At 35.1% G+C, this 14,065-nt stretch overlaps 2 protein-coding genes across 3 annotated transcripts in view; both read left to right on the plus strand.

Annotated features, from left to right (window-relative positions):
- LOC121415746 (vacuolar protein sorting-associated protein 33B-like) overlaps positions 1-7,236 on the plus strand; it is a 28,405-nt gene extending 21,169 nt beyond the window's left edge. For both annotated transcript variants that reach the window (XM_041609076.1, XM_041609077.1), the window contains 4 exons: positions 1,124-1,222; positions 3,635-3,728; positions 4,593-4,712; positions 5,672-7,236. In XM_041609076.1, coding sequence (XP_041465010.1) covers positions 1,124-1,222; positions 3,635-3,728; positions 4,593-4,712; positions 5,672-5,748 — 390 coding nt within the window. In that variant the 3' untranslated portion in view covers positions 5,749-7,236. The remainder of the gene's footprint in view (positions 1-1,123; positions 1,223-3,634; positions 3,729-4,592; positions 4,713-5,671) is intronic.
- A 1,295-nt stretch (positions 7,237-8,531) lies between these two features.
- Positions 8,532-14,065, plus strand: part of LOC121415747 (lamin-B1-like) — a 34,379-nt gene continuing 28,845 nt past the window's right edge. Inside the window, exon 1 of the mRNA XM_041609078.1 lies at positions 8,532-9,060. Coding sequence (XP_041465012.1) covers positions 8,651-9,060 — 410 coding nt within the window. The 5' untranslated portion in view covers positions 8,532-8,650. The remainder of the gene's footprint in view (positions 9,061-14,065) is intronic.

Below are 14,065 nucleotides of genomic sequence, written 5' to 3' on the forward strand. Positions count from 1 at the left end.
TCATCAAAATTATATGTGGAGTAAAACAAATTGTGATGTTTTGAAATCTTTCTTTCCAGATAAGAGGTCTATGTACAACAAAGTGATATGCAAATGAGAGTCAATGATGTCACTTACCAATATTTTTTCATCTATTCATTCCATCTGCTGTTTTGATGGACTTACCCTTTAAGAAAAGCTATTCTAGTTTTATTGTGATTGGTTTGTATAAGAATCAGAACAAGTTTCTAACTGATCATGCATTGGAAGAATCATTCCTTTACATGTGCGTTTGCTTGGAAAATAATGTTTGTGCTATTATAATCCCACCGTAAATTCATTTTATTCTTATTATTACTTAACTTCTAAAATTCGTTATATTGCTTTGATGAATTCCTTAGGTTTTTTTTTTTTTTTGGGGGGGGGAATGGCAACTATGTTTTAGGTCACTTTAAAGAAAATTAAAGGTATTTTTTGTAAGCCTTGGCTTAGGACTCATACCTTGAAAAGATGAAGCACATGAATAAATAGAGCATACCATGAGGAATCGTTTCTGTTCTTTTTTAACAGACAAATATGCCATAAGTTATAACAGTGGTCAGAAAAAATCATGTAACGATCTCTCTTTAAAACATCAGTACTTTCAAGTCATGAAGTCATTGCCCGACCAAGTCATGTTATCAGAAAATTGCTATTTATTGTCATAAATTAACATGTATGTACATAAATCAATTAATCTTACCAGTTCGAGATTTAGCCCCCAAAAGGGCACTTTGCCCACTCTTGTATGAACTCTCCCCCTGAAGTGATAACCTTTTTTTTTAATTGATTGAAAGTTAGCCCTATTTAAATGTAGAAAAATAAAGACAATAAACAAAAACATTGCTCCCTTATTTAAAGTAGAATTTTTATTTAACCCTTTGACTATGATACCTGAATATTAGTTATGGAAAATTCAAATCATAAGGAACAGGGTCCTTCAATGTGGGGGGGGGTTACAGAAATCCTATTCCATTCTCTGGTGACTACTTTTTTGTCGGAAACCATATGTAAAAGAAAGAAAAGAAAAACATTCAGAGATTTGGAAAGATGACTCTTTACTATTGTACAATCTACATCCGTTTTGGTTGCCTCATTTCTTCAGATTCCCAAGGCTTCTGAAGTGAACCTTAAGGACCCAAATGACATGTCTTACGTATTCAGCGGTGCCTATACCCCCATCACGTGCCGATTGGTTGAACAGGTAAGAAACTTTAAAAGGAACGTAACCTGGGGAGCGTTTCATGAAAGGACTTGTCGGACGTTTTATCCGACAATTACTATCGTAACGGTGCCTCTCAGCCAATCAGAATCAAGGAAAGACGTCAGATCTGACAACTTGTCAGGCAAAAATGTTCATGAAACACCCCCCAGGGGGTGTTCATTAAATTTGTCAGCACTGACAATTTTGGTGAAATCCTTGGTTTTGATTGGCTCAGAGAAAGATGACTTGTCAGTGCTGACACCTTTCATGAAACAGTCCACAGACCAACACCATGTAAACTATTAATTTAGCCTATAATCTTATAGGTACAAAAAAATACTTCTTTTTCTATTTGGTACTACGTAATTATTAAAGGACAAGTCCACCCCAACATAAACTTGATTTGAATAAAAAGAGAAAAATTCAACAAGCATAACACTGAAAATTTCATCAAAATCGGATGTAAAATAAGAAAGTTATGGCATTTTAAACTTTCGCTTATTTTCAACAAAATAGTTAAATGAACGAGCCAGTTACATCCAAATGAGAGTTGATGACATCACTCATTCACTATTTCTTTTGTATTTTATTATATGAAATATGAAATATTTTTATTTTCTCGTCATTGTCATGTGAAATGAAATTTCATTCCTCCCTGAACACGTGGAATTCCATTATTTTAACATTTTGTGCTTCAGGCAATGAGGTCCTAATCATCAAATTCGTAAAAATTGGAATATTGTATAATTCAAACAATAAAAAACAAAAGAAACAGTGAGTGAGTGACGTCATCGACTCTCTCATTTGGATGTAACTGGCTCGTTCATAACTATTTTGTTGAAAATAAGCGAAACTTTGAAATGTCATAACTTTTGATGAAATTTTCAGCATTGTGCTTGTCTGATTTTTCTCTATTGATTTAAGTCAACATTTTTCTGAGGTGGACTTGACCTTTAAGGTAGGCATGCATTATGTAGTGAATTGGTGTGTTATTCAAATGGGCTTTTATTACAATACTACACTGCCTAGATTATTATATTGCTGGTCAGGAACCTGGCTAGATTTGAGTAGTAGAGGAATTGAGGTGGTGCTATATACATGTATGTTGTACAAAGCTGCCGGTTTGTATTGGCTTTAAAGAATGGAACATTGTTTTTTGCACTTCCATTGCTCATCTTCTCTTGTTTGGGCCAACAGCCCTCCCCTTCCCCTCCCTCTTCCCCTATGCAGACATTAATATTTTTTTTTACAATTTCAACAGGATTTCTTGCTTGTTATATAAGTTAAAACAAATGTATTCTGTACCCAAAATTACTGACCTTAAATCATCTCTCCATTCTTCCCAGAACCTTTCTTCCTTGTTTCTGAATTATTTTTTTTATATCTTTTTTTTTAACCTTAAATAGGTACACTATATGTTTCTGCTTTTTGCCTTTATCAGTTTATGATATGAATGATAATACAGCTAGCCTCCTTTGCAAGTACATTTCTCATTCAAAGAAATCTTTGCAGAGTAACAAGAAAGAAACTCACATATATTTATTCATTTCCACATTCTTAAACACAAGACATTTTGGTTTATTTACTCATCTATCTTTGTCAGGTAACATAAGATGGGGGAGCAAACATCATTAAATATTATCAGATTACACTGTCGCGGGGGAACAATGGAATTGTCTATTTGCTCTGCTCTTAAATTTAATGATTCATTGCCTCATAGTCTAGATAATAGCTGATAAACTAGCACATGCTTGTAAATAATCCTAAGCTTACAAATAATATCTACATGTAGGCCTACATATGGATTCGATTCTGATGTGATTTGTGAGTGTCAAACATGAATTGACCACAGTTGTGTAGGTTAGATCTAAGGATGAAAAACATAAAATCATGGTGAAATATAATTTTTTTATTTTATATTTTTCTGAACAGGTTTAATCTAATCATACAAATATATTTTTTGAATTACATTTTAGCTAAACATGCTTTGGTAAAACAATTTGGCAGGAATATTTCTACATAACCTCTGTGTGAATTCTACAGTTAAAGTGAAATCCATGCCATTTTCATCAAACTTTGCACAGAATTATTTTAGAATCTATTGATTAGCCAATATGCAGATAAGAATATAGGTTTAAGTGCTATTTTTTTTTCTATGGAAAGGTAAAGTTTTTGCAAAATTGACGAGTCCGTAAAATGGCGGAATCAAGAAATTAAGGTTTCCATTACCGTATATACCTCATCATGAGATCACAGTCAAGTGTTAAAATCCTCATTCCATCTTTATTTTGGACATACATGATTTGTAGAATCATTTGTTCTCAAATACATTTTTATCAGTCGATGGACTGTCTGCCTTTTTTTTGCAGTTTTATGTAAATAAAGTCTGAATATTGTTCTTATTTACCTAAGGTACTTTCTAGAGGGAGTTGGGCCAGTCTTGATGATGTGACCAAGTTATTACCAGGACCATCCTATGCTACACACAAATCAACATCTGTTAAAGGTACTGTATCTCCTTACAAACTACAAGGTGTCCCATATAATTGGACACTACAACTCTTGGGTATTTTCTCAAACATAGAGATATTGATTCATCAGATTTATCAAAGATTTATATAAAAAAAGTTGTTTTGGGTGTTAGGGTTAACTCATTGTAGCTACATTTTATTTCTTTTGAGTAGGGTCCTTTTCAAATGCCCCTGCCAACTATAAATTGTAGGACATTAAGTTTTAAGTCGTCCATCCGTGCATTTGTCCGTCCATTCATCTCATCTTTGCTTTCACAATAAATAAAGTGCCATTTAGTGGATCAATCTCAAACTAGGTCCTGGTATGTTTATAGAAGTGGTGATGCTTTAGTAGTTTTGATGTATTAAGGTCAGAGGTCAAAGAGGTCATTATATACCCCTAAGTACCATTACAGTAAAGAGCTGTTTTGACAATTTAACTTCAAATTTGGCAACTAGAAGCAAAGGAAATTTATATTTATCTGAGTATATTTTAGGTCATGAGGTGAAAGGTCATTGCATACATTGAAATTTCTTGCATTCATGATGACTAATGAATAATATGAGGGATTATCTTCAATCTTGGCTCATATATTGCCGGACGATGACCTGAATTAATAGGGGGTCAAAGTTCATGGTGGTCATTATGGAGAGTGTTAGTTGTGTGTGATATAGTTTGTGTTTGGCAATGGTGGATGCATAAAGTTTGACTGCATGCAGTCAAGTATCCATCTAGCTTTTACTGTGTGATAGAGCAAGCTGTCCTATATGATTGATGACTTTTGCCTAATTTTAAATTTCCTTAAAAGGAAACTTTTTTTTTTGCAGCAAAGAATAAAAATATATTTAATATTTGTCAGGTCATACAGGAAGCAGTTCCATCAGTGGCCCTCCCTCAGAGAGGGTTGTAATGGTGTACTTCATAGGAGGCTGTACCTTCGCTGAAATCAACGCCCTGAGGCTTCTTGGAAAAATGAAGAGTGAGTTTTGTATGTGCTGTGAAAGTGGCATTGAGGACAATTCCATGAAAAATACATTTTGGCCACGCCTTACAAATAGTTACTATTGATCCGGTCAACCTCAGATATACAGGAATTCATCAATGTAAATTTTTCTTCAGAAAATTTGCACAATGTCCTTTATCAACAGAGAGAACCACACAGATTTTGAATGAAGGAATGAATTTGCATGATATCTAGAAAAAATTTTAAGAAATATGCATTTTAGATGTTGCTGGCTTTCCAGAGTAGTGGTTGATTTGATCAATTGCAACTCTTTGTGAGACAGGGCCCTGACTTCTGTAAGTGGGACCTGAGGGATTTGTCTCCATTTTCTAGTTTGTATGGCAAGATGTAATGCTGTCAAATTATCATGGCCTGACAAGTTTATTATTCAATGTAAGAAAGGGGTAAATGGTGGCTGAATGAACAAAAGGATTGATCATAATGGAATAGCCCCGTATGTTTATTTGTATGAGGCTTATATAGGTATTTTGAAATGTGTTTATAGAATATAAAGTTGCACTATTTCTAATTATTTTGATTTGAAATACTAAACAGACATTTCAAAATGATAAACTCACAAATTCTGCTTATTATACATGTCCCTTGACAATGCCAGAAAACAAGCTGAAGAATGTCTATGCTTGGAATACCTAATGTAAGCTAAGCCACAAAATGTCTGCTCAATGCTAAGTCACTGTACCCCAATTCCCCCCCCCCCCCCCCATTTTAATATAACAGGTAATAACTTCATTCTACTCTGCTCAAATCTTGAAAATTGAATACCTTTACATTTAATTTATATATTGATGGAAGGATTTTTATTCTCAAAAGTTCAGAAAAAATCGCAACGGTCATGTATTAAACATAACTTTATGCAATAGCACAATATTCAGAATCCATGACTATGTGACACGTTTACCCCTTTTTCTTTGCAGATTACACTTTCATCATTGCCACTACATCTGTTATCAACGGCAACAAACTGATGGCATCTATCAAGGAGCCTTGTTGATCTATCTATGATGCAGCTTGAAGGACACAAGACTTAACAGTTCCAAGAACTTCTAAGGCATCACCAAGGACAATGTTCAACTCAATGTAATGGGTTGTCTGTGGTGGTGTCGCTCAGTATCATACACAGTGAGGGTGCGGAAGGGATAGTTGGCCATGTCTCCAGTAATTGTCAAAGTATTCCCTTTTTATAGCGCATTTTTACAAAAGTCTGGGACTTACAGCTACAATAGTTCCCAGAACTGCAGAGGCACCCCCAAAGACATCACCTAGCACATTTTACATTTCAGTGTAATGAATCTTCTGTTGTGGATAACAAGGCTCTCTCAGATAACGCTCAGGTCCATAGGCATAAGCAGCGAGGGTGGTGCAGTTATGAAAGTTAACCCTGTCCTCAGCAATTTTCATAAGCCTACCCCTTTTTTTATTGCATATTTTCACAAAAGTTTTGACACCCAGCTACAGCAGAAGCATCAGTATAGACATCACCTAGGACATTTAACAACTCAGTGTATTGGTCATTCTGTGATGGTACTGGACCAGAATTAATAAGGCTGTTGCGGATCAAGCCCTTAGCCATGAGCAGTGAGGATTAAGAGGGGGATAGTTCTTCCCATCCCCAAAATATTTTTAAAGATCATATTATGGAAATTATTGGTTTACATCACTGTTGAATCAAAATAGATTTGTATAATAACAGTACTATATTTGTATGAAATCTAGCTGTAAAGAAGGCCAACATTTATACCACATCAATTTATTTATATATTAAGCACATTTTATGAAAACGAAAATCCTGTCTAACCAAGAGTTGTGATTGATCCAATTAACGTCAACTATATGGAAATCCATCAATCCTACCGGGTACCATGCATATTTACATGTTGACGTTGCTGGCTTTCCATAATTATGGTTGATCGCAACACTATATAAGACAGGGGCCCAGCTGGTTGTTGAAAATCGTGTTACGCTAAATTTCAAGAGTTGTGTTTGTTTGCAACTCTTTGTGCCATGGGTACCAAATTAGGATGTATAGCACAGTTTTGATATCATGGGAGGAATATGAAATTTACAACCACTACATCTCAACCGCTTTCTCTTGCTATTCTTCATATTAATTGTTATTGAAGTTTAAAGTAACTATTGTTCAGCCTGTATATGGTTTAAAGATAGGAATTAAAATTCAATTTGTTGATAAAATGATGAAAGGTTGGTTACTTTAATTTTTACTATTATGGACCCTTCACAAAGATTTATATAATTAGCTCATTGAAATAAAGAGATAAATTAATTCATTCTAGATCTAGGTGAGTATGAAAGGGTAAAATTTGACATTTCTGTAGTTTGCAAATTATGCCAGTGAATGAAAGATGAATAAGAAAATTTGTTTGCTATATGATTCATTAATTTAATGAGAACAAAATCCTCAGTTCGTTATACATGGATGGGTAGGAGACGAGGAGGCCACGCAGAGAGAAGGGACCCCCCCCCCCCCCCCCTCCAGATTCAAAATGATTCAAAATAGAATTCATAGATTCAGTAAGTCATTTTCTTAGAGTGAAATAATGTATAGATACTTGTCTGCATGATTTTTATATTCAAACAACTTGAATTATCCGGTTATTTGTTATGCCTTTGCCACCAAAGAGGGATGGATTGTGCAATAAGTTTTTTTTATGTTTTTTTTCTATTATTTGAATGATTTTTATACTTATTCTATCATATAGGCAGGATTTTTTTAATCAAATATTTGAAAGAATAATTCAAGGAAAATGATAGTTAACCAACTGCATTGTTGATGTATGTTTATACTTCACATATTTATTGTTCCTTAGTAATCTTATTTTATTTTCATTATTGTATGAATATATATTTTTCTTCATCTCCCTTTCCATTTCTTGTTCGTTGTAGAAATTGTCTTTCCTTTTTTCTTCTTTTAGAAATTATTATTTTTCTTTCCATATGTTTTGAAACAATATTTTACATGTACAAGTAAATAGACATGATGTATTTGTATATTGTGCAATGAAAATTTACAAATCATGCTCTGATGAATAAACTATATTGAATTAACAAGAAATAATAAATTGGTTCATTTTGTTATTTTGCTTGGTCTATTTAGTGTTGTATTTTAAATACACAGTTAAGTATGAAGATTGTCATAGAGTTGATGCAAATTGTAATTATCTATTTAGAAAAAAAACCCATTATGAAGAATGATTTAACACCTAAAATAACAAAATGACAATATTTGGATGGATAAACATGATAAAAAGCGATTTTGGTATATTCAGGAGGCATCTTCTAAAACCATATATCTCTATAAATGACACCCCCTTGGGTAACTGCTATGTAGATGCCAATGGTGAAGTAAAGAGGGGAACACATTTTCAGACAAGCACAAAAATTAAATAGAAGGTAACTGCCTATCCTGAATTAACACTTCCCTGTCCAGAAAATTCTGTCAATAAAATTATATTGAAAAAGGGCAAACAAAATAATCAAAATTCTGTCAGGGTAGGAGGACACTCCCCCCACCCCCTCAGGTAAGCTAGTTCTAAAAAAACAAACGTAACTGGCACTGTAGCTGGTCCCAACCATCACCGAAGTATCACCCCATCTCGAAATCCCTCAACACAGGCGCGCGGCACCATACAAAATACGCCCACGTTCGAAACAAATTTCCCGCTGAACGAAGCGGTTCTGGCTATCGATTTGTTAGCTTCTACATCACGTGATATTCAGGAAGGTTGAGTTTACGTTTACCGTTAGATTTTACTTCCGGGCTTTTCGCGTGCCGGGGAAAATCTCGCTTCAGTGCATGCAAAGCACGAGTGTGTTCACAGAGCCCGGTGCAGTCCGACGTGTTTGTTTTCGTGAACCCAATTTAATTTTTATAAATCATGGCGTCCCAAACGAAGAGTCAACGATACGAAAAGCGATCTACTCGGACGGAGTTTAGGTCAACTTCAACTCCAAAGGCTTCTTCATCATCACCTTCAAAATCAGGATCTTTATTGAGTCCAACGAAAATATCAAGGCACGAAGAAAAAGAAGAGCTGATCGGGCTCAACGATCGCCTCGCAACTTACATTGATCGAGTTCGTCAACTCGAATTTGACAATGGACGACTTCAAGTTCAAATTTCTTCCTTTGAAGAAACACAAACCAGGGAATTGGATAGCGTGAAAGAATTGTACGAAAAGGAATTATCTGATGCCCGAAAATTGCTTGATGAAACAGCTGGAGAAAAGGCGAAATTGCAGATTGAATGTGGGAAGTACAAGACGGAGCTTGACAATTTGAGACCAAGGTTAGTCTTTTTTTCTTGTTTAACGAAATTTCGTAAATCGTGCGACAGAATGTCTAATTTTGCATATTTATTAAAAACCTTTGATGTAATTCACTTTCAAAGTTCAATAAATGGCTTATGAGGAACGGAGTTTTGTAACATACTTTTCTCCCGATACTATTTTTCATGTCTAAATCAAGAAGATGTGACACTTGTCATTTGTGATCGTGGTGAATTTGACTAAACAGCAGGATACCGATAATGGAGATGATGCGGCCCGGCCCCACGCGAACAGTTGAACCGACGCTTCAAGTTACGGCCGAGTGAGGTCAAGCGTACCGTTCGCATTGAGTCGAGTATGTACTTGTTCGTTGCATGAACAAGAAAAGAGTCACTGTCTGTCACGTCTGTATGGGAGTGTAATTTATCATAGCAATTTGAAATTATAAATTTTATTTGTAATAAATTTCTTTTTTTTGAGGATTGGAAAAGAGAGGATTCCATCTTAGACTTAGGAAAATCAGCCATTTTCACAACACTTATTATTAATTTTATAACCTGCTGTCCGAACAAACATGGACACCATAAATATTGGACTCTTTCAAATTCAAAATCACTAAAAAAAACCCTACATGTAGTACCGTTCAGTACCAGTATAGACTATAGTGACCTGCTTATCTGGTGATCTCACACACTTCAAACTGGCAGAGTACAGCATAGTAGTTTTCAGTGACCAATCCCACAAGAAGCATCCTGTACCAGATGATGATGATGATGCTTTTTTTGCCATGTTGACTTTCCAGATTTTTAGCTTGAATTCAGTTTTGCTGTAATACTAGTAATAGATTCATTATTTTTGTTAGAGGACAAGTCCACCCTGACAAATAGTTCTTTAGAATATAAAACAGAGTAAAATTCAACCAGCATAACAGTTAAAACACTGAAAATTTAATCAAAATGGGATGTAAACTAAGAAGTAATAAATTTTGCTTAATTTCACAAAATAGATAACTGCACATCCAGGCCTGTATGGAAATGATGGGACTGATGACATCTTCCACTCACTATTTCTTTTGTATTGTATTATATGAAATATAATTTTACCTCATTGTCATGTGAAAGAAATTCCTCTCTGAACATGTGGAATTACCATTAAAAGAAATGGCTCAGTCAAGTTTGTCCAGGATTATTGTCAAATTTGTAAAAATTGAAATATTGTATATTTCAAGCAATAACCCCCCCCTCAAAAAAAAAAAAATCTGGTAGTGAGTGAGGGACATCATCGGCATTCTAATTTATGTCACATTTTCAAGTTTTGTAAAACTTCAAAATGTATGTAACTTTGCTATTTTGAATTTGATTTTGATGAAGTTTTGGCGTTATACTAGTTGGATTTTTCTCTATTGATTCAAATCAACATTTTTCTTGGGTGAACTTGACCTTAAGAAAACCTGAACTGCTAATCCATAAAGGTGTGAAACACCATCTTTTCTACTGGGTAAACTCATTCATGATCATCAGTGAATATCAAGGTGCTTTTAAAAGGGAAATATTGTCCTATTTGAGAGGTGTCCTATTTAAATACACCATGTAGTAACTGCGTAGTACTTGAACAAGCTTTAAACCTGAAATACATGTAGGCTGAATAGAAGTTTTTAACAGTACTGTATGTATACGGTACGGTACATGTATGTATCCATTTGCTTTAATATAGCAGTAGACAGACATGATAAGTACAGTACTTCTTTTTTGTTACATGGTAAACAAGGTCAATAGTCTGTTTAAGAACTTGTGCATACATTCTGAAGTCAACAATAGCCATCAATGTAAATGCTAGAATGTCATCTAAACTTTGTTGTGAATTTGTGATACAAATTGCTTTAATCAGATGAGCCAGCTGATATCCTCAGCATAGATGTACACACATCTAGTATAAGTATCTGCACTGTACAATGCACATTAGGCATCATTGCAGCTTAAAAAAAATGTTTTCAAGGGAGCTTGGCATTTTAAAGGGTAGGCCTACAGTATGACTGTATGAAACATTATGCAATTGAATATCATCTTATACATTAGGTTCTATATCTACATACTGTCTTTTTTATTAATAATGCACAAGCAAATTTAAGAACAATATTGACACTATTTTTTTAACAATACTTTCTAACAATATTTTTTAGCTGCACATAGAGTCCATTGTAGAATCTTTTTTACTTGCACTGTACCCTCAACACTTGACAAGCACAAGGTACGATAATACGCCAGTGGCGGACTGTACCAGACTGGAAGAAGAAGAAGACACTTTACAAGTATCCCCAAACTCCAGGGAAATTATAAAGTTTGACGATTGTTGTGATCTGGGGGTAATAATGCCTGGAAATTTGAAGGGATTGCCAGATGATGGGGGGGGGGGATTTCAGTCATGGTAGATGTTCTCTCAGAAAGATATTCAATTATTCTTGATTATTTTAAAAGTCCTCTGTGAAATTTGATATCCTCAAGTAATATTCTATTCATGAAAATGCACAGTACATACATACTATTTCTGAATGAAACTCATTTGACAATATAATTATGCGATTAAACACAGTGGGATACATACAGTGTACATTTGTGTACTTGAATGCAGCAGCCATTAAAAAATGTACTTGTACAATATTAAAAGTTCATAATTATGATGTTGGCAGAATTTTCACTCGGTACACAGTGTGGTGAGAGGTGACACATGGATTGCTGCATGTATGGAAACTGACTTGGCATTCTTCCAGATATCAGCATCCCATTCATGAAATATCAGCACAGTTGTAAAAAAAAAGAGGAGAGAGAGAGCAGTCAGAATTTGAAGTTGCAGATGGTCAGATTGGGACCTCCAAATTTCCTAGGTCTGATATTAAAAACATACATTTTGTAGTCAGGCTGTCAGGGACTTCCAATACCTACATACATGTATACATGTAGCAGGGTTATAGCCTGCACATACCTGTACTGTATTTACATACTATATGCAGAAACAAGAGTCAACTTCCAAGTGCTGACTGCTGTTTCTAAATTATGTATTTCAACAATCAAAACTATGCACAGTATACAGTTTCCTCTAGTCAAGTTTGATGAGTTTAAATGTCAGCACTCACTTCTCTGTACAGTTTTCATTCAACTTGTGACTGAAGTTCTTGTTCAATAGCAATAATTGTTTGGTGCTATTAGCTGGTATTTTGAGGTAAGATGAATTTGCATGGGATGAACAGTACTAATACATTTACATATAGGCCTACATGTAAATATTATAGGCTATATTATACATGTAGGCCTACATGTACTGGATGTGTAGGAAGCAAAGAGTCTTGATTCTGGATCATTATGACTTCAAGAACTGGTGTTATATGTTCATATTATAGTTTATACCATGAATGATACAGCTAAGTTCCCTTTTTTTAGGCCTGATTACAAACTTGTGATTTTTTTTTATTATTTGGCAGGTGTGAACACAATAACCTTTCACCTCCAATACCATTCATGATAACCATTTCCCTGTACTGTACCAAGGAGCTTCCATTTTTACAATGTGTGCCACCTTTCCTGCAGTTTCCTCAATTTCCAAAGGACCAGGAAGGAACATCAATTGCAAAGCTTCCTGCGCGGGTAAAGAATTTGAAATCCGTATTTGAGGTTTTCAGAGCATTTCCTGGATGCTTATTGCATCACACATTACTTGAGAGATCAGGAAAGGAAATGGTCATTTACTTGGTATGAAACATCCTCACACTGTCTTTATTAGACCTACATGTACACTAGAAGGCCTACAGTATAACAAACCAAAAAGCTATTTGTTCTTGTTTCGTATCTGACATCTACATGTACATTGTAGACCCTGAAAGGGCCTGATACTGTATGCCTACTGAAACTTCAGATACATGTATGATTTATAATTATTCTTTGTGGAACTGAGAAGAAAAAAAATCATGTCTGTATTTTTACACAAAATTAAAGTCTGATTTTTCTGGTAGACATATACATGTAATGACCAAATGGCGCATACATTCATGAGCGTTTATAGGGTATTACACGTTTACAATGTCAGTTTTGGGGTCAAGACATTGTAATTTGCTAGAGCATGGACCCTATCACGGCTAGAGCAAGTGAAGGTGCAGATGCATGTTTTGGGCCTTTCCATTCATACAATGTACATGTTACATGCAAACTAGATCACAGTTTGAAAGAAATCATATAGGCCTAGACCAGAATTCCAAACAAAATCTTATCTTTATGTTTTTGTCCTTGGGTAGTATCAAATTTACGACTTTTCAAATGGACTCCAAGACTCCAAGGCCTATACAACTTTACAAGCAAATATACATGTAGCCAGACAACAAATCATTTTGGGGTCTGATTACATGTAGGACTTCAGCTTTTATAATATTGTTTGAAAGTCACTTCCCTGGGAGAAACTACATGTAGACCAGGGGTTCTCAAACTACGGCCCGCGGGCCGGATCCGGCCAGCAGAGCTTCTCAATCCGGCCCGCGAGATTCTATTGGGATTTTTTAATCACTTTATAGCTCAATATGATTACATTGTGTATCTACGTAGACCTAACCATAATAAAAGTAATGGCAGTCAAATTAATTTGACTTTTAAACAAAGTTTAGTGGAGTCCTTACTGTCTGTTCGATCTACTTTCTTATTAGACGACCAGCGCTGTTGACACCATGTTTGGATCTACATAGAGGTGTGAAAGTACATTTTACATAATGAACATTTCAAAGAACTAACTCATACCGAAGTACCTTAGGGGCCAAATGGTTTTCAAATGGGGTTCTGGTCATGCAAAAAATCACAATCATATGGTCAGTTTTAAGTTTTTGTACATAGTTTTTGAAAAAAAGGGGGGGGGGGCTGACAGCCCCTTCCAAGGCCCCTGCTTGCCCCATCCTTGTTATAATCTACAACAGACATGGTCTATTATTCGTTCTACCTTGACTACAAAAAATATTGATACCTCAAGACATTATCTGTCTCCCCAATACCA

Source organism: Lytechinus variegatus, chromosome 5 (genome assembly GCF_018143015.1).
Source record: "Lytechinus variegatus isolate NC3 chromosome 5, Lvar_3.0, whole genome shotgun sequence".
In the NCBI taxonomy this organism is placed as follows: domain Eukaryota; kingdom Metazoa; phylum Echinodermata; class Echinoidea; order Temnopleuroida; family Toxopneustidae; genus Lytechinus; species Lytechinus variegatus.